General features: G+C 42.6%; 1 protein-coding gene across 6 annotated transcripts; it reads left to right on the top strand.

The window, feature by feature from the left end:
• Positions 1-4,469: 4,469 nt before the first annotated feature.
• On the top strand, positions 4,470-22,979 carry LOC142372024 (NLR family CARD domain-containing protein 3-like). 6 transcript variants are annotated; one of them, XM_075454777.1, is made up of 13 exons: positions 4,470-4,535; positions 7,794-7,838; positions 8,689-8,799; positions 8,884-9,012; positions 9,337-9,444; positions 9,693-9,848; positions 11,848-11,926; positions 12,089-12,296; positions 12,444-14,220; positions 14,512-14,685; positions 14,827-15,000; positions 20,543-20,589; positions 20,716-22,979. In XM_075454777.1, exons 3-13 carry the CDS (start codon positions 8,732-8,734, stop codon positions 21,255-21,257), a joined length of 3,462 nt encoding a protein of 1,153 aa, XP_075310892.1. In that variant the 5' UTR covers positions 4,470-4,535; positions 7,794-7,838; positions 8,689-8,731; the 3' UTR covers positions 21,258-22,979. The 6 variants fall into 6 exon arrangements, with proteins under 6 accessions (XP_075310892.1, XP_075310895.1, XP_075310891.1 ...); XM_075454778.1 differs by lacking the exon at positions 4,470-4,535 and adding an exon at positions 7,337-7,431; XM_075454780.1 differs by lacking the exon at positions 7,794-7,838 and having other exon boundaries at positions 4,478-4,535; positions 9,696-9,848.
• The last annotated feature ends 744 nt before the right edge of the window (positions 22,980-23,723 follow it).

Raw genomic sequence — 23,723 nt, 5'->3', positions numbered from 1 at the left:
TTTACATAATTTTTTAAAATTCAGTCTCACAATGTTTGACTTTGTCTTTGAAATGTTGAATTTTTAAAATCTTCAATAAAGATTTTCAAAAATCATTCTGATATTTTCTCTTAAATTAAATTTGTATTTAGTATCTGAACATTTAGACTTTTTAATGATTTTAGACTTTTTGATCAAATGTTTAATTATTTATCTAAAAACTTTACTTTTTTGATGAAAATGTATCATTTTTATAAATTGTATCTCAGATGTTTTATCTTACATTTTTATTTCTTTGTGGATTGTTTATCATTTTTATTTGAACATATTTTACTCTTTATCTCAACAGATTGATTCAATTGTTACTTTTTATTAGAGGACGTTGAGTTTTAATAGATTTTTCTTCCAGAGTATTTGATACTTTTATAATTTAGATTTAATAGGATCCTGAGCTATTTAAACTTCTCCACTTGAGGCAGAGACTCATCACGGACCTGGAAGGTATGGTGCAGTATGAGGGCCAAAATTAAGACTATTGAGCACCCGGCGGTGGCTACATACTTGTCACAGGAGGAGGCCATATCTATTCCAAAGCCAGCTGCTGATCTGATCAATAATAAGTCTGCACCGGTAACTGAGCGAATGAGAAAGCGAGTACTCGTTCTACTCATTGATCCCCGAAGGGAGATTACCAACTAATAAACCAATTATTGTATTTTACATCCGGTGGGTCACCAGTTTAGGTCTGCCAGTTTTTGGCTTCTCCAACGCAAACACCAGCATCTCCTTGGTAACGGATATTAAAGGGAGTATCCAACCCATCCATCCATCCATCCATCCATTATCTTCCGCTGGTCCGGGGATCGGGTCGCGGGGGCAGCAGCTTGAGCAAAGAGACCCAGACGTCCCTGTCCCCGGCCACTTCCTCCAGCTCTTCTGGGGGGACAACCCAATGCATCATAAGTTACTGGAAACGTGCACATCTGGAAAGGCTCCATCAATGCTGAAAGGTATAAACAGACTATACAGGTATATATGTGGCGGTCCTCACTTCAGAGGGTTTTATCCTCTGCAAAGGTCCTCAGAAACCCTGAAGTACCAACACGTGTGTGTACATGTTAGTGTGTCTAAGAGTGTGTCGGTCGGCGATGATCAGTCAGTGTTGTTGTCGGTGTAGGCCATAAACGATGGCACATATGAGACCGAGCTGGTGGTCCGAATCCCCGAGCACACACACTTCCAGAGCAGTCAGGTGACACAAACACACACACTCAGAGCTGATCAGAACCGGGCCTCTCGGGCTGTTTTTACAGGAAACAAATGTGTGTTTGTGTGCTCACAGGGTGCCAACAGGCTGGTGTGTGTTCAGAGGAAAGACAACCAGACGGTGGTGGTGTTTCTGAACTTCCTGTTCACGGTTTCTGAACTGTTGACGCTGTGGCCGTCTCTCAGTCTGCGGACCTGTCTCTGCTTGTGTTCTGAAACATCACAGTCTCGGCCCAAGTACTGTTACAGTTCAAAGTACACAACAAGGCAGGTATGGTCGACGTGCTCGGATTTGTTCTCGCTCCGCCCATTTTACCCAAGATGCACGTGGGGGGACTTGTATGGGCTTGTACCCCCAGAATGGACTGCGCTCCAGACGAAGGAAAGATGGCAGAGGAGAAAACGTGCAACTGATTTTCAAACTGACCGCATAAAATTCCCTTCTCTAAAGTTTCTAATGGTCCGTGATGGTAAAGCTCTCCTCTCGGGACCTCTGAACCTCGCTGCTACCACCAGAGGAGGGAAGAAGAGGGACAAGAGTTGTGTTCCTGGAAGTGGAGCACAAACAGCCAGGACGACATCACCATACCATGTTGAGGTAAAGGTGCCAAGGTGAAGGCTTGGACCATGAGTCATGGGACAGGGACCCTGAACCCGACCTCTGTGCACACCCTGCTCTGGTGTAGCATCTGTGCAGTCGTCCAGTGGATAGGGAGGCTTGCCAAGAAGTGGTGTAACCATGGGGCGCCACTATTCATATGACAACCATTATACCCCACCTGGTGGTGGTGGCTGGCAACGGTCTTCTGTGGCCCACAAAAGAGGCCCGGATGGCGGTGAATGCCTGGGTGCTCCAGCATAACCCACAATGAAGCTCTGCTGCATGACCATGTCATAACTGAGCATGTATTTACATCATAATTATAATGATACAGAAAGGGAATTGTGCAGTGTTGGTGGTTGTTTGGCCTCCCCAGTGATTAGACTGTCAACACCGCAGGGTTACAGGTGTGACATCATCAATCATGGCACAAAGGGTTAGGGTTAAAGATTGTACAGCAAGGCTGTAACAAGATATTGAAATAAATTTTTGGGAAAAATTATTAAGATTATTGAAATTGATCTTTCAAATCGTGGTGTTGTGGAAATTTTAGTAAGGCACAGAGTCAGTTATTTTCTGAGGAGATAAGATGCTTTTAATAATATCTTGCAAGAAAGAACAACACAGAACAGAGTTCAGAGTTGCTCTGACTCTTAGACGAAAACAAGTCAGTTAATATACAGGTTAATACGTAGTCACTCCTTTGATATGTTCAAGACTTTGTTATCTATCTTTCCTCCCTTTCTACAGCCAAGGCGCCTCTGTATCGTGCCATCTTCCCTGTCAAACCCCTTAAAGTTGTTAAATCATAAGAGCACAATACCCTCATTGAAAGAGGGAGAAAAGAGAAAAACAAGTGTCTTAAATGAGTTATTACCAGGTGATACAGAGTAACACTCATACAATGTATATGTGAATTAATTTTTCCTTTACACTGGCATGGAGAGCCAGACTTAAGATTAGGGCTCGGGTCCTGTGACCTTTAGGGTTAGGATATGTGGTAGGGGAAGGCATAAAAAGAGAAAGTAGGGGGTCTTAAATAAATTTTTTGGGAAAGAATTAAAAAAAAAATTAATTATTTCAAAACATGGCATGTGGGGCACTTAAGGTTAGGCCTATGGTCCCATGACATTAGGGCTAGGATATGTGGGATTGGAAGGTATACAAAAGGAAAGGTAAGGGGTTTAATTTAGGGTAAGAACATTTTTGGGGAAAAAATTTTATTTAAATTATTACAATTAATTTTTCAAAACGTGGCATGGAGTGGGGAACTTAGGGTTAGGGCCCGGGTCCTGTGACCCTTAGGGTTAGGAAATGTGGAAGGAAATGTGGGAGGGGAAGGCTTAAAAAAGAAAGAAGAAGAAAGATAGGGGATCCGATTTAGGATAAGAAAGTTTTTGGGGAAAAATCATTACATTTATGAAAATTCATTTTTTGAAACGTGGCATGGAGTGGGGCACTTAAGGTTAGGGCTATGGTCCTGTGACCCTTAGGGTTAGAGTTAGGGTATCTGCCTCCCATTTTGAGGATGGTAGAGAAATCGTGTCATCTGTCTTCTACAGTAATTTATATATTTTTGATTGCAGTTTTGGGGTGCAGATGCTTAAAATTCTGCTACCCTAATGGGGAGTTGTAAGTCTGGTTGGTGGAAGATATATTTCTTAGTTATTATAGACTCAAGTTGTTGATATTCTAGAAATGTATTGCTGCCTGTCCCATGTCGTGATATGATTTGTTGTTCTGATGTTAACATTTATTTGCTTTATCAGAAAAAAACTGTTGGATTGTGATTTGATTATTAATTGTTATTCTTATTGATTATTGGACAGCTTTAGTAAACTTGTGCATAGACCTTACCAGGGAGGCTGAGGAGTGTGATCCCCCTGTAGTTGGAACCTTCCGGCCCCCCTTTTGTCCCCACTGTCTTCGATGTCCACGCGATGTTGCAGAGGCGTGTCATCCAAGGCAGCCACACAACATCCAGAGCCTTGAGGGACTCCGGAGGGACTGCATCCACCCCCGGGGCCTTACCACCGAGGAGCTTTTTGACCACCTCGGCAACTTCAGCCCCAGAAATGGGAGGCCCCACATCCGACCTCCCCGACTCTATTTTCTCATCGGAAAGGCGTGTTGGTAGGAGTGGGGAGGTCCTCGAACTATTCCCCCCATCGACTCAGAACGTCCCTAGTTGAGATCAGCAGAACCCCGTCCCCACCATACAAGGTGTCGACGGTGCACCACTCCCACACAGACAGCTGGATCCAGGATGACTCTGATTGGTGTGCAGACCAGAGAGATGTCACCTTGATGTGTTCACAGTTGGTCACATGATGACAGATGTTTTTAGTCTACCTGCACACATCTGGTGCATCTGTAGCAGCACTAAAGCTACAGAGCTCCTGCACAGAACAAATCCCAGTTTAAACCGTGGTTTCAATGTTTCTGATGGCGATTCTGGAGAATCTCAGAGAACATTCAGAGAGAACGGCTGAATAAATATCTTCAGATCAGAGTTTGTTGTTCAGGAACTTGGAGGTGTGTTTAACATGAACTCCACTGGTCAGACAGGTTCTATCTGTCCCGCCTCCATCACAGGTGGACTCGGCTCTGACTGGTTCCAGGAAGCAGCTCACCTGTGTCTCAGTCTGTCGAGCAGAGAGTCTTCTTCTTCTTCAGCTCTGAACAATCTGTAAGTTCAAACTTTCCTGTTTGTTTCTGCTCTGTGATGTTGGAGAACATGTTCACTTCTTATTTCAGAACAAACTTTGATCAGTTTGTGTTTGAAGACAAATTTACATGATGATCAGATTATTGATTAACTGGAATCAATCAACATGATGATCAGGTGATTTTTATGTTTCATGTTTTCATTTTATATAAGTTAAGCTTTATTATTGTATTATATAATATTATAACATAGGGAGACCTTGGTGTTCAATACTGACATGTTTGCCTTGAACAAACAGTCGTTGTTCAAAAACTATAAGTTATATCTGAAAACTTCTTCAACTGTGAGCGCCAGAAGGGACGGCAGAAGCCACTGGTGTATTTTTTATTCTTCTCCTATGTACAGATTTTTTTTATGGCAGTTTTAAAAACAGCCTTCACACTGATTTGACAAGGAGATGAGGTGACCTGGTTATAATGGCCGTCAATGGCAGCCCGAGTGGTCGCTCTCTGCGCTCAGAGGGGATTTGAGAGAAAACCGTGAGGCCAAGCACAATGAGGGTGACTTTGGGTGAAAGAGGACAAAAATACCTACATTTTAAGTATAATTTGTCTAGGTGCAGCAAACATTTTGAATGTGAGAGAAGTTTGTTTGAGTGATTTTGGTATTAATTTGGAGCTGGTAAAAAAAGTGTGAGACCCCAGGACAGCAGAGTGAGAGGAGTCCTGATTTTTCCCAAAAGTTAAACTGCTGTTGTGTCAAAGCTTTACAACATATCAGCAAACACTTTAGTTCAGTTAAAGTTGAATCTTTCCTGACCCGTTTAAACTTTGAATGATGTCTCTGTGATGAAGTATGGCTGAGTTAAGAGGCAAAGTTTAAAAAAAAAAGAAAAGTTTTTTTTGTTTTCTTCACAAACAAACTAATTCATGTTTTTATTTCCTGAGTAAAATATTAATAATAATATTTATCATATAGGAACTTTTTCTAAAATAAATGTCATGAACAAAGTCGGCTGCTTTACAAACAGTCTAACATGAACAAAGTCACATGGATCAATAACATGAAGCTGAACCTCAGTACAGCAGTGGGTCCTTTACGAGAGGATCAGTAAAAAGTGTTGGGGGTCATCCAACATGTTTTTAATGTGAGCTCAGATCTGTTTCACATCCATTTCTATGTTCATATGTGAAGAGGTCTAGGTGGAAAAAAATGGATGTTAAAACTGGTCTTTTTTACTGAGTCAAAGTTAATAGTTAACTAGAAAAAGCTGTTCTTATATTTTAGGAGAAAACCAGTTGCTGAAGTCTTGGTTGAAAGAATTTGAAGTTGAAATGACAATAGTGGAATGATTTCAAGCTATTGGAAGAACTGAAGAAGTTTCAGCAAAAAAAGGGTAAAGGGTTAAAAACAACAGAAGGAGAAGAAGAAAAGAAGGGAAATGAGAAACAAAAAGTGAAAATTTAGCAGAAAGTTAGTTGCTGAAGTTTCAAAATGTCTGAAAGGCATTTTTGAAAGGACCTGGAGCTACATGAAATAAATGGTTTAATTCAAAGCATCTAATTTGAACAACGAGCAAGAAAAAATGGGCTCACATTTTACTTCAAGGTTGAAGTCATGAAGACACCTGAAGATGCCAAAGTAGCAAAAGAAAAGTAGAATTTTAGAAGAAAACCAATTGGTGAATTCTTAATTAGCACAGTTTTCTACTAAGAAGGTCAAAGGTCAGGTGACTAATTGTTAAAATGGCTGCTGTGTAATATGTAGCAGAAGAGTGGAAGAAAGATGTCCTCACAGTGATAGGAATGTTTGTAAACAGCTGCGGCTTAACGAGCTCACACACACACAGACAGAAATGGACAAGGAGGAGAAGATGGCTGAAGGGAAGCGCTGTAAGCCCTCTTCATACTATGACCTCTTGAGAGAAACCTATAAGAGCCATGAAAATAATTTAACACTTTGAGAGCCAGAAGGGTTAGAGGAACGCGGTAATGTAGTTTTTATTTCAAGGAAGTGAAAGATGTGGAAACGAGAGCGATTCGAAACACAGGAGCGGTCTGCTTTCCTCCAAACAATGTTCCATTGGAGTCAATGGAGGCATCTGAAGAGTTTCTCTCGCTTGGAGGCTCATAGCTAAATTCTATAAATGTCAGCACTTTGGTAGTAACATTGGCTGAAAGAGGAGAGATTTAGCTGTGTTTTAAGGGTATAATTTGCAGATGTAAGTAAAACTGTATGAAAGTTAGAGGAATTTGTTTATATCAGAACAAGCTGAAAATTATCAGTGCGTCACTCTGCTGCCTCCCCATTCATAAAAACCAAGAAGGAGCAACAATGTTTTTGAAGATGAGGTATTTCAAAATTGGCTAAATATTTGAAAAAAGCTGAACCATTTGGTAATAGCTGATTGTCTTGTGACTCGTTTAAAGTTTGAATGGTGTCTCTGGCTGAAAGTATGCAGAAGTAGGTTGAAAAGAGGAAGAAGGGTTTGAAGCATTTCCCATTCATTTGAATGATGGGAAAATTTTAATAAAAGTTTAATATTTTGGAAAGTAAAAAAGTTATAAGTACCAAAATTCATAGCACACATCTCCTGAATGTGTTGAACGTTTTGAGACCAAAATTGTTGAAATCTGTGAAAGTATGCAGGAGTAGTTATGCGACGGAGGAACTGAGAATATGGAAAAATAAAACAGGAACACTGTACTGAGAATGCTTAATCGGCATTCTCACAACTGACTGACACATCGTCACGCGGTTCATGTTCAAAGTGGTTTAAAATCAGAGTGGCGACACTCCCACAGACTTCTATAGAAAGAAAAGTCACGTGGATCATGGAGCTGCAGATAGTTACAAACACCAGCAGTTCCACCATTGAACGCTGTTTATTTTTGGTGTTTCTGAAGTATTTTCTCTGGTAAGTTGATGAAATTACAATTTATCAATATATACAAGGTATTAGCTGACTGCTCTTGAACTAATAAAGTCAACAGCGTTGTTTCATGTTGCCAGTTTTAGTTAATTAATCGTGTTAACCAGCTAGTTGTAGTTTAACTGCAGCTAGCTAATGTGAGCAAGACGGGTCTCAAGACATTTGCCTATAACTGTCTAATTCAGCTTTTTAGAATATTCAGCCAATTTTGAAATATCATAGTTTAGGATTTAGTAGTACCCGTCTCAGGAAGAAGAGACAGCTCTGTGCCTTCCTGTACACTGTATCTATGTTAGCAGACGACTCAGTTTATCGTCCAGTACCCAGGTATCTGTATCTTTTTACAGATATCTGTCGAGTGGAGAGTCTTCTTCTTCAGCTCTGAACGATCTGTAAGTTCAAACTTTCCTGTTTGTTTCTGCTCTGTGATGTCGGAGAACATGTTCACTTCTTATTTCAGAACAAACTTTGATCAGTTTGAGTTTGAAGCCAAATCTACATGATGTTGATATTGATTAACTGGAATCAATCAACATGATGATCAGCTGATGTTTTTTGTGTTTTCTTCAAAAAAAACTGCCTCATGTGTTTATTTCATAGAATCAAAGTGTTGTCTCAGAAAGAGCAGCTTCCTGTCAGACCTTTCAGAATAAAATGAGCAGAATGTCAGTTATGAAGCTGTGATGCAGCAGATATTTAACTTGTTTAGTCTGATGATGATGAGAATGTTCAGAGTTCATTGTGGTTCAGTCAGACTTTACATTCAGACTAAAATAATTCTTTAACATCGTCCTTTAGTTTCGTTGTTGATCTGTTTCCTGTTTTCAAACGTTTCATTTGATTTAATTTCAGCTCCTTTTTCTCAGTATTTAGACTTTTGATCAGCTTTATTAAAAGCCTCACACAGCTCAGATCTAACATCTGTCCCTGTTTGTATTTGCTGTTAAAAAGTCCTCTGAAAACTAAACTGACAGAATCCTTCATCATCGTCATCGGGACCATGAGGTGTGTGCTGGGCTGTAGCTCCATGCCTCCCTCTAGTGGACAGGTGGTGGAAGTACAGCAGCTGATGGCAGCTTCCTCTGCCTCAGCACTCCTGTCTGACTGCATTCAGCTGACACTGATATGAAACAGAGAATCAGAGCCAATCAGAGGAGGAGCAGCTGATCTTTTTACAGCACAGATGATGGAAAAGAGGATGTGAGTTGATGTGCAGATGAATGATGTGTGTTTCCTCTGCAGATGAAGGTAGAAAGTGTGTGTGAGCTGATGTGAGTTCAGCAGCATGGATCAGTGTGAGGACACTAAAACCTCTCTGTGTGGGGAACATGAGAGCCGGAGCAAAGCTCAGAGGTGAGGTGACCATCTCTAACTGTCCATGACTCTTCTCCATGTCAGAGCTCAGCACTCACATCACCAAACCGCCTTTATTCACAGGAACCAGCCTGGATCTGAACCTGGACCTGAACCTGAACCTGCACCTGAACCCAGCTGTGTGTCCTTTAAGAGCGACATGTCCAAGCAGCGGTTCATTAATTTCCAACGTGATGTTCCATCAGACTATCAGTGAGTATCTGTCAGTGTTCAGTGGAAGCTGCATCATGTTTCAGTTTCAGCTGAATTTCTTGGGACTTGGATCAGTTCTTTATGTCTTTTATTAATTAGCTGCATAATGTGTGTAAAGTTATGTTTACTTTAGTCTTTATTTCTGCTCTTGCATGTCTCTTTGTGTTGTAAAAAAAGTGCTTTCAGTTGATTTTAATTGTTTGATTTAATCACATCTTAATAATTTAAAACCATAACCGTCACATTTTTTGTTTTTAATCCGAACTGAATTTTACTGAACATGTAAATTTAAATTAAACAAGTTTATTTTTCTCTTTTTATAAGGATCATACGGACCCCTGAATCTGGATCTGAACCCAGCTGTGTGTCCTTTAAGAGCGACAGGTCCAATCCTCGGTTCATTGATTTCCAACATGTTCCATCAGACAAACAGTAAGTAGCTGATTTATATAAAATCTATTATTTTATTGATATGTCAATCATTGATGTAATTTGGTGCATTTGTAATATTAATTGAATAAAAATTAAAAACAAAGTGTTTTCAGTTGATTTTATTTGTTTAATTTAATCACAGTTTAATATTGTAAAACAATAACTGTCACATTTTTACTGTTTAATCCAAACTGAATTTTACTGAACATCTAAATTTTAATTGAACAAGTGTTTTTCTTTCCTGTTAGCAGCTATCAGAGACCTGAACCTGAACCTGAACCTGAATCTGAATATGAATCTGAACCTGAACCTGAACCTGAACCCAGCTGTGTGTCCATGCAGAGCGACAGGTCAAAGGATGATTTTATGAACTTTAAAGCAGACCAACATTCACGGCCTCAGAGGTGAGCTGTGTGTAAATGGTGTAACACTGTAAAATGTACCAGAGTCAGTTTGAACACTTCTTATAGGGACTGAGCAGTGAAACTGCAAGGACCTTATTGTCCGTGGCTCAGTGGTTAGAGTCGGTCGTCCAATAACCAGAAGGTTGGCGGTTCGATTCCCACTCTCGTCACTCAAAAAAGATTGATGAATGTATTCAAAAAAGGAACTGATAGCTGGAGGGGTGTCAGTCCACCTCCTTGTCACGGCTAAGGTGCCCTTGAGCAAGGCACCGTACCCCCATGCTCCCCGGGCGCTTCATGGCTGCCCACCGCTCCAGGTTGGCATCTGTCTCTGAGTGTGTGACCCTGTGCATGTGTGTGTCAACAGGTGCCAACATGGATGGGTTAAAAGCGGAGGACAAATTTTGTGTGTATGCATGTATAATGACAATAAATCTGATCTTAATCTGTAAGATTTATAATTATTCTGCCGTCTTTCCGTCCGATTCTTTGCAAAAGGTGCTCGAAAACTCATGAAATTTTGCGAGCGCCACCTGCCAGTCGACGACATGAAAGAATCTAAACGTTATATCTTTGGGAGTTGCTCATTGACTCTGTAGCGCCCCCTACGATGGTTAAAAATTGTCCCCGCATTGGGGTTAGTTTCGCGTGGAACGACTAAATTCGGTACACGCATTCATCATGCCCAGACTGTTATGTGCTTTGGGCACATTAGTAAGTATTTTGGTAATTAATTAGTTTACGTTTATTGGAGGCGCTGTTGGTCCGCCTATAAATAGGCTGGGTTTCGACATGTCGAGAAAAAACATTCCACTTGCACCTTGCCGCTCGCTCCATCACCAACGGGAACGCGCCTTGAGGCGGTGCGCGCTCGTCCAGTCTCGGTAGGCCGCAGCTGACGTATCCAGCCTGTCATGCGGTATTTTTGGTTAGTCTCTGTTTGTTCGTTTTCTAGTTATGATTTTGGCCTGGTGGGACCGGTTGTCCTGGTTTCGATCTTGCTTTTGCATTAGGTTCCTTTTTGCTTTAGTCCGGTACTAGTAGGGGCTTCGACGGCCCTGTATAGGGTTGGCCCCCTGCTGTACCGTTTTGTTATGTTTGATCGGCTCACCAGGTCCAACTTTTGTTAATACTTTTGGGGTTGTGTTTTTTTCTTTCTTTCTTGGGGCACGGGAAAACTGAGGGAAGTTAACTCTCTTTTTCTTCACAGAAAATCAAAAGCAGCTGAATCAAGAACTAAAAGTTCCAGAGAGTTTAATAATAAAATATATATTTTTGTACCCTCAATCTTGTCTCGTGTCCTCCAAATATGTTGTGCCTTGGTGGCCGTAACACAGACGCATTAAAAACGTCTCATGTTGCCATGGTCCCACGTCCACAGGAAGGCGGCCATTTTGGATGGAAAGTGAGTTTTCGTGCCATTTTTGACCGATTCCACGCCTTGCATAAGATCGAACTCCTCCTACAGATTTAATGCTACATACTTCAATCTTGGCCAGGTTACTCTTAAGACATGGGGGGGGGGGGGAAATCATGGGGACATTTTTTCAAAACTTAAAGGGCGTGGTGACTTCTCAAAGTTCGATAACTCGCCATCACTCGCCACAAAAAATTAATTTGCTTATAACTCCCACATACATTATCCAATCTGTCCCAAACTTCATTTGGTGAATGCTGGACCCAGCCTGAACGCGCACATATAACATAGTGACATCTACCTTTAGCGCCACCTGCTGGTGGTCTGAAACGTCTTTCTTTTTCCACACATCGCATTTGATCGAACTCCTCCTACAGATTTAATGGTAACAGCTCCAAACTTGGTCAGGTTACTCTTAAGACATGGGGGGAAAAAAGTCATGGAGAAACTTTTCCAAACTCTGAACGGTGTGGGCGTGGCCAGGCGGTTAAAATCCACACATCCCTTCATGGACCTTCAGCTTGTGTTGCTCTCTGTGTGCACAGACACAATGTGAGCTCATTCTTCATGATTCCTCCTCAGAGTGGACCAGCAGAGCTCAGAGGGTCCCAGTGGTCCGTCTGCCCAGCAGCATCAAACACAGCTGGACTCCATATTTATGGTCTGTACATGTACAATAACTACTTTCCCATCTGTTCTGCTCACAGCCATCTCCATGCTGCACTCTGTAGGCCAGTGGGTTGTCAGTGTGTCCAACATGGATCTGATGTTTGGCTCCATGGTTTCAGTCTGATCGGCTCATTCATATAGTTTTCTGTTCCAGCTGCTGGAGGACAACATGCTCACTTTTGTGAAGGAGGAGCTGAAGAAGATGCAGAAGGCTCTGAGTCCAGATTACCCAGAATGCTTAGAGAGTCAGAGGGAGGGTGAGGATGAAGAGCAGAGGAGCAGCAGAGAGGCGTTAGTGAAGATCACAGTTCACTTCCTGAGGAGAATGAAGCAGGAGGAGCTGGCTGACCGTCTGCAGAGCAGTAAGAGGATTTCTCTAAAGGTTTAACCTGCTGGATAAATGACACATTTACTGATGTCTCAGCACACAGAACAGCAGATGTTCAGATACTCATTCTGTACAGGGTGGAAATGTCTGTTTACTGATGTTATTTCTTGCCTTCAATCAGAACTGCATCAACTTAAACTTAAATGTGCTCTGAAGAAGAAGTTCCAGTGTGTGTTTGAGGGGATTCCTAAAGCAGGAAAGCCAACCCTTCTGAATCAGATCTACACAGAGCTCTACATCACAGAGGGAGGGAGCGGAGAGGTCAATGATGAACATGAGGTCAGACAGATTGAAGCAGCATCCAGGAAAGCAGGCAGAGCAGAAACATCCATCAGACAGGAAGACATCTTTAAAGGCCCACCTGGAAGAGATGAACCAATCAGAACAGTGCTGACAAAGGGAGTGGCTGGCATTGGGAAAACAGTCTTAACACAGAAGTTCACTCTGGACTGGGCTGAAGGCAAAGCCAACCAGGACATCCACTTCATGTTTCCATTCACTTTCAGAGAGCTGAATGTGCTGAAAGAGAGAAAGTTCAGCTTGGTGGAGCTTGTTCATCACTTCTTTACTGAGACCAAAGCAGCAGGAATCTGCAGCTTTGAACAGTTCCAGGTTGTGTTCATCTTTGACGGTCTGGATGAGTGTCGACTTCCTCTGGACTTCCACAGCAAGGAGCCCCTGACTGATGCTACAGAGCCCACCTCAGTGGATGTGCTGCTGACAAACCTCATCAGGGGGGAGCTGCTTCCCTCTGCTCGCCTCTGGATAACCACACGACCTGCAGCAGCCAGTCAGATCCCTGCTGGCTGTGTCGGCATGGTGACAGAGGTCAGAGGGTTCACTGACCCACAGAAGGAGGAGTACTTCAGGAAGAGGTTCAGAGATGAGGAGCAGGCCAGCAGGATCATCTCCCACATCCAGACATCCCGAAGCCTCCACATCATGTGCCACATCCCGGTCTTCTGCTGGATCACTGCTACAGTTCTGGAGAAAGTGTTGGAAACCAGAGAGGGAGGAGAGCTGCCCAGCACCCTGACCGAGATGTACATCCACTTCCTGGTGGTTCAGGCCAAAGTGAAGAAGCTCAAGTATGATGGAGGAGCTGCGACAGATCCACACTGGAGTCCAGAGAGCAGGAAGATGATTGAGTCTCTGGGAAAACTGGCTTTTGAGCAGCTGCAGAAAGGAAACCTGATCTTCTATGAATCAGACCTGACAGAGTGTGGCATCGATATCTCAGCAGCCTCAGTGTACTCAGGAGTGTTCACACAGATCTTTAGAGAGGAGAGAGGGCTGTACCAGGAGAAGGTGTTCTGCTTCATCCATCTGAGTGTTCAGGAGTTTCTGGCTGCTCTTCATGTGCATCGGACCTTCATCAACTCTGGACTCAACCTGATGGGAGAACAACCAAAGTCTAAGAAGTCTAAAACACTGAAAAAGACTCTCTTCCATCAGATTTCTGTGAACAAGGCCTTAGAGAGTCCAAACGGACACCTGGACCTGTTCCTCCGCTTCCTCCTGGGTCTTTCCCTGCAGACCAATCAGAGGCTCCTACGAGGCCTGCTGACACAGACAGGAAGTAGCTCACAGACCAATCAGGAAACAGTTGATTACATCAAGAAGAAGATCAGTGAGAATCTGTCTGCAGAGAGAAGCATCAATCTGTTCCACTGTCTGAATGAACTGAATGATCGTTCTCTGGTGGAGCAGATCCAACAGGCCCTGAGTTCAGGACGTCTCTCCACAGATAAACTGTCTCCTGCTCAGTGGTCAGCTCTGGTCTTCATCTTACTGTCATCAGGAAAACATCTGGATGAGTTTGAGCTGAAGAAATACTCTGCTTCAGAGGAGGCTCTTCTGAGGCTGCTGCCAGTGGCCAAAGCCTCCAACAAAGCTGTGTGAGTACAGAGATAAATATGTTTTAAATGCTCTGTTTACTTGTTAAAAGGAGAGAAAATAACTGAGTTATTTGTCAGATAATTTCAGTTTGTAGATAACACAGATTCACAGCAAACAGTTCCATCAGATCAGTTTACATCAAGAGGAAAGAAACACGCTGCAAGAATGTGGCAACACTTTATAATATATAACTAGGATAAATGTCATCATTATTAATTAATTCAACCATCTTTAACTTGAATAATGAATAACTACATAACTTAATTCTCTTCCTGTTATTCCCTCCTCAGACTGAGCGGCTGTAACCTCTCAGAGAGAAGCTGTGCAGCTCTGTCCTCAGCTCTCAGCTCCCAGTCCTCCAGCCTGACAGAACTGGACCTGAGTAACAACAACCTGCAGGATTCAGGGCTGAAGCAGCTGTCTGTTGGACTGCAGAGTCCAAACTGTAACCTGGAAGCTCTCAGGTCAGGATTCATTCAACTGTTCAGCTGCTGATCATTTTAATTCTGCTTTACAGTCATGGATGAACAGCTGACCTGTTCAGGATGGTGTCTGCTGTTGGAGTCTTTTCTCTCAGTTTCTGCCATTTGTGTTGTTTCCTGCAGCCTGTCAGGCTGTCTGATCACAGAGGAAGGCTGTGCTTCTCTGGTCTCAGCTCTGACCTCCAACCCCTCCCATCTGAGAGAGCTGGACCTGAGCTACAACCATCCAGGAGACTCAGTAGTGAAGCAGCTCTCAGCTGGACTGGAGGATCCACAGTGGAGGCTGGACACTCTCAGGTATGGAGAGCTCTGCTGCTTTAATCATTTCCCTTCTAACCGGCTCATGAGCTGGTTAGAAGTGATGCCGAGCAGCGAGGGAGGAGCAAACCTCTGTGAGGAGGAGGAGGAAATGTCTGCCAGCATTAGCCGGTGTCCCCTTAAAACAGCGTGGATCTGTCAGAATGATGGAGGTTTATCGTGTCATTCCTCAGATAAATGGGCCCCAAAGAAAACATACATACCAGCAACCATCTGCTGGTTAATGCACAGCCTGTAAGGAAACATATTCAGCAGATTCAGAGACTTTATTCATCCAGTTAAAGGGACATTTCTGTGTTTCTGAAGTGGGGCTGTGTGAAGTCCTCATGAGCAGTTAGCATCTCTCTCCATTGCATGAAAAGTGGGATTTTTGTCCCTGTAAACGCCCGAAAATCTCCCTAATTTTCGGCAGTTAACGACAATTTACAGGCTGCGAACGTGGCGTTTGTCGGTGCCACAAATTGTCGGAAACGTACCATGTTCACGGCTCTAATTAGCATATGAATGCAGAACCGCGCGCCTGGCGCTGAATGTCCTTACTCAGGATTGGATGAAACCACTACTTTTCAAACAAGTAAAATCACTCGTGATTGGTTGGCAGAGCTACCAGTAGGCACGCTCATAAATGTAAACCCCAATAATAAATTATAGTTATTATGATATATATATTTATAATATTATTATTATTATATGTTTATTATTTAATTTATATGCTATTGTGCTGTATATCATTTTTCTTTTATGTAGGCTACTGCATGACATGATTTAATTTATTGAGGCAAGGAACATTTACCAGAAACACGTTTATGCAAAGAAAGAGCTTTATTATTTTTTTTAAAACACACACACACAGGAGATCTGCCCACACAACATGTATGGGTAGCTGACAAAGATTCAAAGAGTACCCAAAATCTTGGCTGTTTTTGGCCCAAAACTGTGGAATGAGCTCCCTCTTCATATCCGCCTGGCTCCCACCTTAGCTGTTTTTAAAACAGATCTTAAAACCCATCTTTATGCCCAGGCTTTTATTTCTTTATGATCCTTTATGGTCTTTGAGTCTTATCTATTTATTTTTAATTTATTGTGTTTTATGGGTGTCTTCTAGTCTTATTGTCTGTGTTGTTCATGTCCCTCAAGGTGTTCCTGTTAGCACTTTGGTCAGCTGTTATTGTTTTTTTAAAAGTGCATTATAAATAAACTTTGACTTGACTTGACTTGACTACAACTGTGTGAACTGCCGCTCTGCAGCCTCGGAGCAGTAGGCGGCGTTCTGTGCGAGGGCTGGCCGTGTTGCAGACGCTTATGGTGGGTCGCTCTGTACTTCGGAGTCCCCTCCAATCGCGACTGCAACGTAGTACAGAGTTCGGAGAGGTCCTGGCTACGGAAGGAGGGAGAACGAACTATCCATCCAGACACCCCGCCAACAGTGCAGTCTTCCTCGTCAAACATCAGGTCGACAGTTGCGGACTTCCAGAGTTCCTCCTCGGCCGCTACTAGCACACTCTGTCTCGCTTCCAACAGCTGTAAAAAACAAATAAATAAAGGCAATCAGCACTGTGCTATGCACTGCGTATGGACACAACACATCTATCAATGCATCTGAAAAATAGTCAACAAAAAAGTCTTACCCTCTTTCTTCTCGACCTACTCCGAGCTGAAATCTTCGCAGCTTCCGCCTGCTCTGCAAATCTTGGCTGGTTATATCGGAAATTCCGGCGTATGCTTTCAAAGTACGTCTTACAGGCCGCTGGAAAACAATTAAATGAAAGTGGAATTAATAAAAATCAAACGTAAGTCACAGTAACATCAAGCAATGAAGGAGAACCAGTTAAAAAAAAAAAAAAAAAAAGTTACTTACACACAATTCCGGCATCATCAGCATCGTGTAAATCTGGACTTGCGGACATAGCTCCTAGCAAAAAAGAGGTGACGGCCTCGTTGTGAGGAGAGTTTAGCCTGTGAAAACAAATTATACAGTTAAGATCGGTATCTATTAACGTGTCCATTTCCTTATACAGAAGAATGAAAGCATATTATTTAAATCTTACCCTTGCTCCGGATCGCAGCGCCTAGTATTGGTCTCCGAGTTGTGAACTCGGCGTACGGCTTCCTGTAAATTACAAGACAAAAAATACACTTTAATAAAGAAACTTACACTGCTTCTATTGTTCTTTTGCAAGGCTACTTTTAGCTTGGGCTACCAACAAAGGCGTGGTTTTATAGTACGTTTAGCTTAGCTAGCAGTCATCAAACATATTCTTACCGCAATCTTAGGATTGTGCACCCGTTTTCTTTTCTTTGAGTTAGCCTCTGGACAGCAACCTGGAGTTAACGGCACTGAACTGCTCGTTCATGCCAGTAGCAACCCGACTCAACTGACGAGACAGTCCGCTGATGGCAACCAACAGTTTCTTGTGGTCGGTCTGCGGACTGGCTGGAAGTTGGTCGCGTTCAACCAGAGGAGTTTAGGCGGGAGAGCTAAATGCGAGACGCCATCCAGCCATTGTAGCAAAAATCCTTACTAGCGTGTAGACAAGGCAGCAAAACCACAGGAACTGGAGCTGAAGGTCTGAGAACTAGCTAGGTACGATAATAACATTTTTATTTTCGTCAGCTTATGATTAATGATTAATGAATTATGATTAACTTTTTACTTTGATTTTTAACTGATTTTTGTATTGTACTATTTTATTTTATTGGGTTTTAAGTATATTTAATTTTTTTTATTTTTTTTTATGTTTTAACTGTTCTTTCTTTTACTAAAGCACATTGAGTCTATGTAACAATATGAAATGTGCTATATAAATAAACTTTGACTTGACTTGACTTGACTTGTTTATATGCTAGTCGTGCAAGTAGCCGTGGCCATGATCTCTCACGTGATGAGGAGTAGAAGGCTCGTCGGGCTCCTCCAATCACATGCGAGGTTATTGTTATACGGAAGGACTTGCGAGACAAGCTCGCCCTGGCTCGCGTCTATGATATAAAAAAGGTGTGCCTGTGAAACTCTTGTTTGTTGAAAGATGGAAGTCCCAAGATGGAAGGAAAGACCTCGGCGCTTCTGTGAACATTGCAACTATGAACTCTCTCATTCACAGTATTATGACCACAGAAGGCGCTATTTCAAAAATGGAGTTTGGGAGAGAAAATCCAAAAGCATTCATTAATATTGTGGATGTTAATACATCCACTGTGCATTTAAGTAAGACCAAAGAAAAGGTCACTGTAGTCATGCCACTATGCACAGTGGTTGAGCTCTAGGATGATAGGGACAACAAGAAAGCAGACATTCCCAGCTGCACTCCCCCTCCAGGCAGTTGCATTCCCACCCATAGTGTCTTATTCTTATGTGTAGCCTTAATTCTATTCTTACTGTTCTGTCTTTTTTTATATTCTTTTTTATGTTATTGTTTTTATTGTATTGAGTCAAATTCCTTGTTTGTTTACGCCAACCTGGCCAAAAAAACTAATTCTGATTTTGTGTATCTTTTTTTACATAACATTTGCCATCGCTAATGACATACACAGTAGTTAATCTAGTAGTTAATCAATTCAAGCTAAAATGTAAGAGTCTATAATTAGGCTATACTTAGCCTGATCTATTTGTACCAGAGATTTTACCTTTTAGAAAAATCTCACCTGGGATAAAACTCCCCCTGCAACCCTGATTTGCATTTGTATAGCCTCCCCCAGAATTAGGAGCAGGGGGGTCATAGGGGGATGTCTGCCAAGCCAGGCCCACGTCAATTTCCGGCAATTCACGGCAGTTTTCTGCATTGCCTGCAAATTGCCGTAAACAGCCGTAAACCTGAAATTTCACGACAATCTACAGTGCCGCATACTGACGAAAATCCCACTTTTCATGCAGTGCTCAGTGTAGAACAATGGGCCTCATGCAAGAACATTTTCGTATTTTTATTCTAAATTTCTCTCACTTTTTTTCGTAAGAAGGTCTCGTACGAACACGCCACGTCAGATTCAACAAATGCTCTTAACTTCGGAAAAAGTGTGTAAACGACCTGCGTAAATGATGAATCACACCTGTGCGTATCTAAGTTCACGTGCACGAGGATAGTAGATTTGCATACTCCACGCCCTAAATTATATCATATAAGGCTGTGCTTCCTCTCTCCTGTGCCAGGAAGTGTTGAGTGTTGAGTTATGAGAATGGCATCAAGGCGCAAAAAGTACAACTTTAGGGGCTCTGAGACTGAAGTTCTGCTTTCAGAGATTAAGAAAGGAAAATCTGTCATTTTTAGCAGTGTCAGCAGTGGAATTACGGGACCTGCTAAAGCCAAGAAATGGGAAGCAATTACGAGTGCTGTTAATTCTATGTCATCTGTAGTTCGTGATGTCACCGAAATACAGAAGAAATGGTTTGATATGAAAATGGCTTAAAAAAAAAAACGTCTCGCCCTGGGCAGGCAATCGATGACTGCAACTAAAGCCGTGCAATCAGTTGTTGCCTCATCATGATGGCACTTTGATGGGGTGGTCCATGAGGGGGGTCTTCTGGCACCACACCTTCTGGTCTGCCTGGGCTGGTTCAGGTGGAGACCCTCGTTCATGGCAATATTGCGCCATGAACGAGGTATCGAGACACACCCACCTGGCCTTCAGCTCAGTGCGCTCCACGACAGCACGGGTGCTTTGATGCGTATGTGTCTCGTGCTCCAATTATGATTGGCAGTCCAGCCACGGCATGAAAGTCCCTCTTAATTTGTACTTGTTGGACTGCGGTGTATGGGAATCTGATGTACCATGGATGATAAACTGATGAGAGCTTTGATGACCAAGGGGAGCGCACGACTCACAGAGGACTGGGACACCCCCGATCTGTCTCCATTCTCCCTCTGAAAGGTTCCAGTGGCCAAAAATCCAAGGGTGGTGAGGACCTGGACGTGTGGTGGAATTGGGTTTGATCGGCGTGTTTTTCTCTGAAGTTGTGGCTCCAGCAAGCTGCATAGTTGCAGCAGCACAGTCCTTGGGAATCTTAATCGCGATGTCAGCCATTCGTCTGTCTCCACGCGTTCTCTTCAAGAGCCTGACACGCTAAGGCATCCAAAAGTAGCAAGACAGCCGCTGGTTACGCTTCCCATTGACCTTGTTATATACAGAGTCAAATTAACCTTCAATTAGTGCACAATTTAAGTCAAACAGAATAATGTCAGCATAATTATGGGGTATAATGTATATTTATTTATGTTTTCTTCAAAGTAATTAAATATACAATCCATTAGTCAAGCAAACTTGATTGGAATAACAGCGGACTATTATACGAAACTCCTACGACAGCTCTGGATCACTCGTAAATTCTGTTCGTACCTGAAAGAAAACGTAAAATACGAAAAGATTGGTGAATGCGCAAATTCTCTTAAATCACTCGTACGGACGATTTAAGAACAAATCTGTGCGTACGAACGGTTCTTGCATGAGGCCCAAAGTGTGTGTGAGAGCCATGTAATGTCCATGTTTGATGCTGAAAGAGACGGTGCTGCTCTGACCCCCCTCCTCCTTTCAGGGTGGAGCCTGCTGGAGAACGATGGCTGACACCAGGGCTGAGGAAGTGTGAGTGTGTTCTTCATCTGATTCATGACATCCAGCCATCTTCACACTGTCACATCACTCATTGATCAAAGTGAACAGATGATAGATCAATAACTGCAGCTGGATTGTGTTTGTTCTCTCCATCAGATTCCTGTCAACTCACAATTGACACAAACACAGTGAACAGAGAACTGAAACTGTCTGACAACAACAGGAAGGTGACATATGTGGAGGAGGTTCAGTCATATCCTGATCATCCAGACAGGTTTGATGACTGGCCTCAGCTGCTGTGTAGAAATGTTCTGACTGGTCGCTGTTACTGGGAGGTCGAGTGGAGAGGAGAGGTTGATATATCAGTGAGTTACAGAGGAATCAGGAGAGAAGGAGGAGACAGAGACTGTTTGTTTGGATACAATGATCAGTCCTGGAGTCTGAGCTGCTCTGAAAGTTTAGGTTACTCTGTGAGGCACAATAACAAAGAAACATCCATCCCCTCCTCCTCCTCCTCTGTCTGTAACAGAGCAGCAGTGTATGTGGACCGTCCTGCTGGCACTCTGTCCTTCTACAGCGTCTCCTCTGACACACTGATCCACCTCCACACCTTCAGCACCACATTCACTGAAGAACCTCTGCATCCTGGATTTGGAGTCTGGTTAGGTTCACCTGGTTCCTCAGTGTCTCTGTGCTGAGTATACAGAGTGTCCTCCTGTCAGAGAATCCCTGCTGAACAGATAGTTCAGTCTGTTCATGTCTGTCTCTTTCACTCAGAAACACCTTTTCAGATTCATGGATTCAGTCAGTTTCTGTTTGAAACTCTTCTGAATGATTCCTTGGAAACTTCTTCCTCTTCCGGTCCTTTAAAGATGGAAGCTGCCATTATATTGTTTTTCTGGGAGTTTCCAGTCAAAGCTTCACACTGAGTATCAGCATGTTGTGTTTCTCTGCAGCTCACTTCAGCTGAGACCATTCAGTTGATGTCAGCTGTAGTTAGTTTGCTGCTCATGTGACAAACTGTGACATCAGAGAGGAATCACTGAGCTGCCATCAGCCCAGATGAATTTCAAACTGCTGACAGATCTGTTGGGTTGCCTGTCAGTGGCAAGGGAGGCCAAAGCTGCCCCAAGAGGCCCCTAGAGCTCCCAGAGCCTCTGTAGCATGGTGAAAGTGCTGTTCCATCTTGGTTCAATCTGCACCATCTTCAGTACAGCCATCTCCAGACGTGTTTGGACTGCACTAAGCTTTTCCTTGTCAGTAGTGCTAGATTTGAAGTAACTGACCACTTTGATGGCCTGGGTTCAGATTGCCTACTCTGGGGCTTATGCTAAAGATTTCTTCAACACTCGTTGGAGAACATGAGCAAAACAGTAAATGTGTCTAATCCCCTGCAACAATGTAGTGGGGCCCATCTGTGATCATAACAGGGACCCTGTCTGTAATGCACCACTCGGGTATGATACCTCTAGTTGCATCAGCTAAGTTGGCTGGTGTGTGTGACACAGAAGACTTTTGAACTCCTTAAATGACAGTGTTAAGTTCTAATTTGAAATAGGAAGTGGAAGTAGCAATAGTTGAAATGGGTACAGCACCACCTATCATACCGGGGTATGACGTGCTTTGTGCCAATGATTCCATTCATTCACTCCCATATATCCAAGGATAATGACCCTTGCTCAAATAAGGAGCATAACCCAACTATAGCTATAATCAAATTAATCTCATCATATAGACCCACTGAGAGTTAAGTTCTAAGTTGCCCAACAACGAATGAACTGTAACAGCAAACTAGGCATCCATATTAAAGGATGTCCACATATCTGCAGTAAGACTAACTGTTACGGTCTGTTTTGCCTCAGCAGTTGCATTCTTCCTAGTCTTTTCATAACGTACGTCCCACCATTGGCTTCAAGGCCTTTCTACCCAGAAGGGCATAAGAATGATATAAGTGGGGTCAAGGATGCTTCCAAACCTTCGAAAGCCCCCATCTTCAACCACAGAAAATGGCTGGCCATCCTTCACTTTTCTTTTGACTGATTCTTGATTTGATTCAGTTCTCAGCCTTAGTTTAGCTCCTTTTTGTATATTTAATATCTTTTCTGATTTAACTCGTCTGGACTCTGTCTTTACTTCTAGTCTCTAAGTTCATTTTTCATGTTGTTTCCTGCCATTGTCCCTAGATGTCCTCAGTTGCCTTTCTTTCACCATGTTACCACCTGCTCCCTGTGGTCATTACTCACCTGCGTTCACCCATCCAATCATCCCTCCCAGTATATCTGCTCCTGGGTTTTTGTTCTATCCAAATCCTTGTTTGCCCTGCCTTAGCTTGCTGTTGTAGCAGCCTTTGTCATTCAGTGCTGTGTCTTAGCTTCTGCTCTGTTGCCATTCAAAATGTAATAAATAAGATGGTTAAAGGATTCTCTAAAACCTTCCATTGTCATTTTGTTGGGGAATGTTCTCGTTTTCATTACTGTAATGTAACCGGTCACATGACCTGTAGCATTATGGGTCAGATCCAACATGGACGTTGAGGAAGGAAACACGTCTCCAACGTGATCTAACTCTGCACGCGGTCCACAACACAGTAAATGTCCGCGATTGTTTTATGTTGTTACGGTGTTAACGATGTTTCTTTCTTGGACGATTTCACACATTTTTGTAAATTCCTTTGATTCATTCTGAGTACGTGATGCTGACGTGTTTTTGGAGCTGTTATGATGGTGGACACTAGTATGAGGCTTACAAAGAGATGAAAGAAGAGAGAGACAAAATAAAATTTTAAAAAGAACATCTGTATGATGTTTCATTGGACCTGTGCTGCTACAGTTACCTTTGATCATGAGTTTAATGTGTTGTGACTTGACATCATTGTACATGATGGAAAGTCATCAATGACTTTGTGAACGGCTAATAAATTTAGACTAGAAAATTTCTGAAGAAATTTTGATGGGTCCCAATCTACTGCCCGCACTATAAAAAAAACAAATTTTAGTTTATTTGAAGTTGAAAGTCTCCTGTCACATATAAACTTTGAATGAGGTCTCTGTGATTTTGTATGGCTGAGTTATGAGGCCTCCAAAACAGGGCATTTTTTGTCATTTTTGGTCCGTTAAGTGCTTTCCAATCGATTTTCTCACTGAAAATCCCTCTGCGAGGTCCAA

This window comes from Odontesthes bonariensis, chromosome 21 (genome assembly GCF_027942865.1).
Source record: "Odontesthes bonariensis isolate fOdoBon6 chromosome 21, fOdoBon6.hap1, whole genome shotgun sequence".
Classification (NCBI taxonomy): Eukaryota; Metazoa; Chordata; class Actinopteri; order Atheriniformes; family Atherinopsidae; genus Odontesthes; species Odontesthes bonariensis.
Note: the sequence above shows the minus strand (reverse complement) of the source record. Positions and strands in the feature narration are given on the sequence as shown.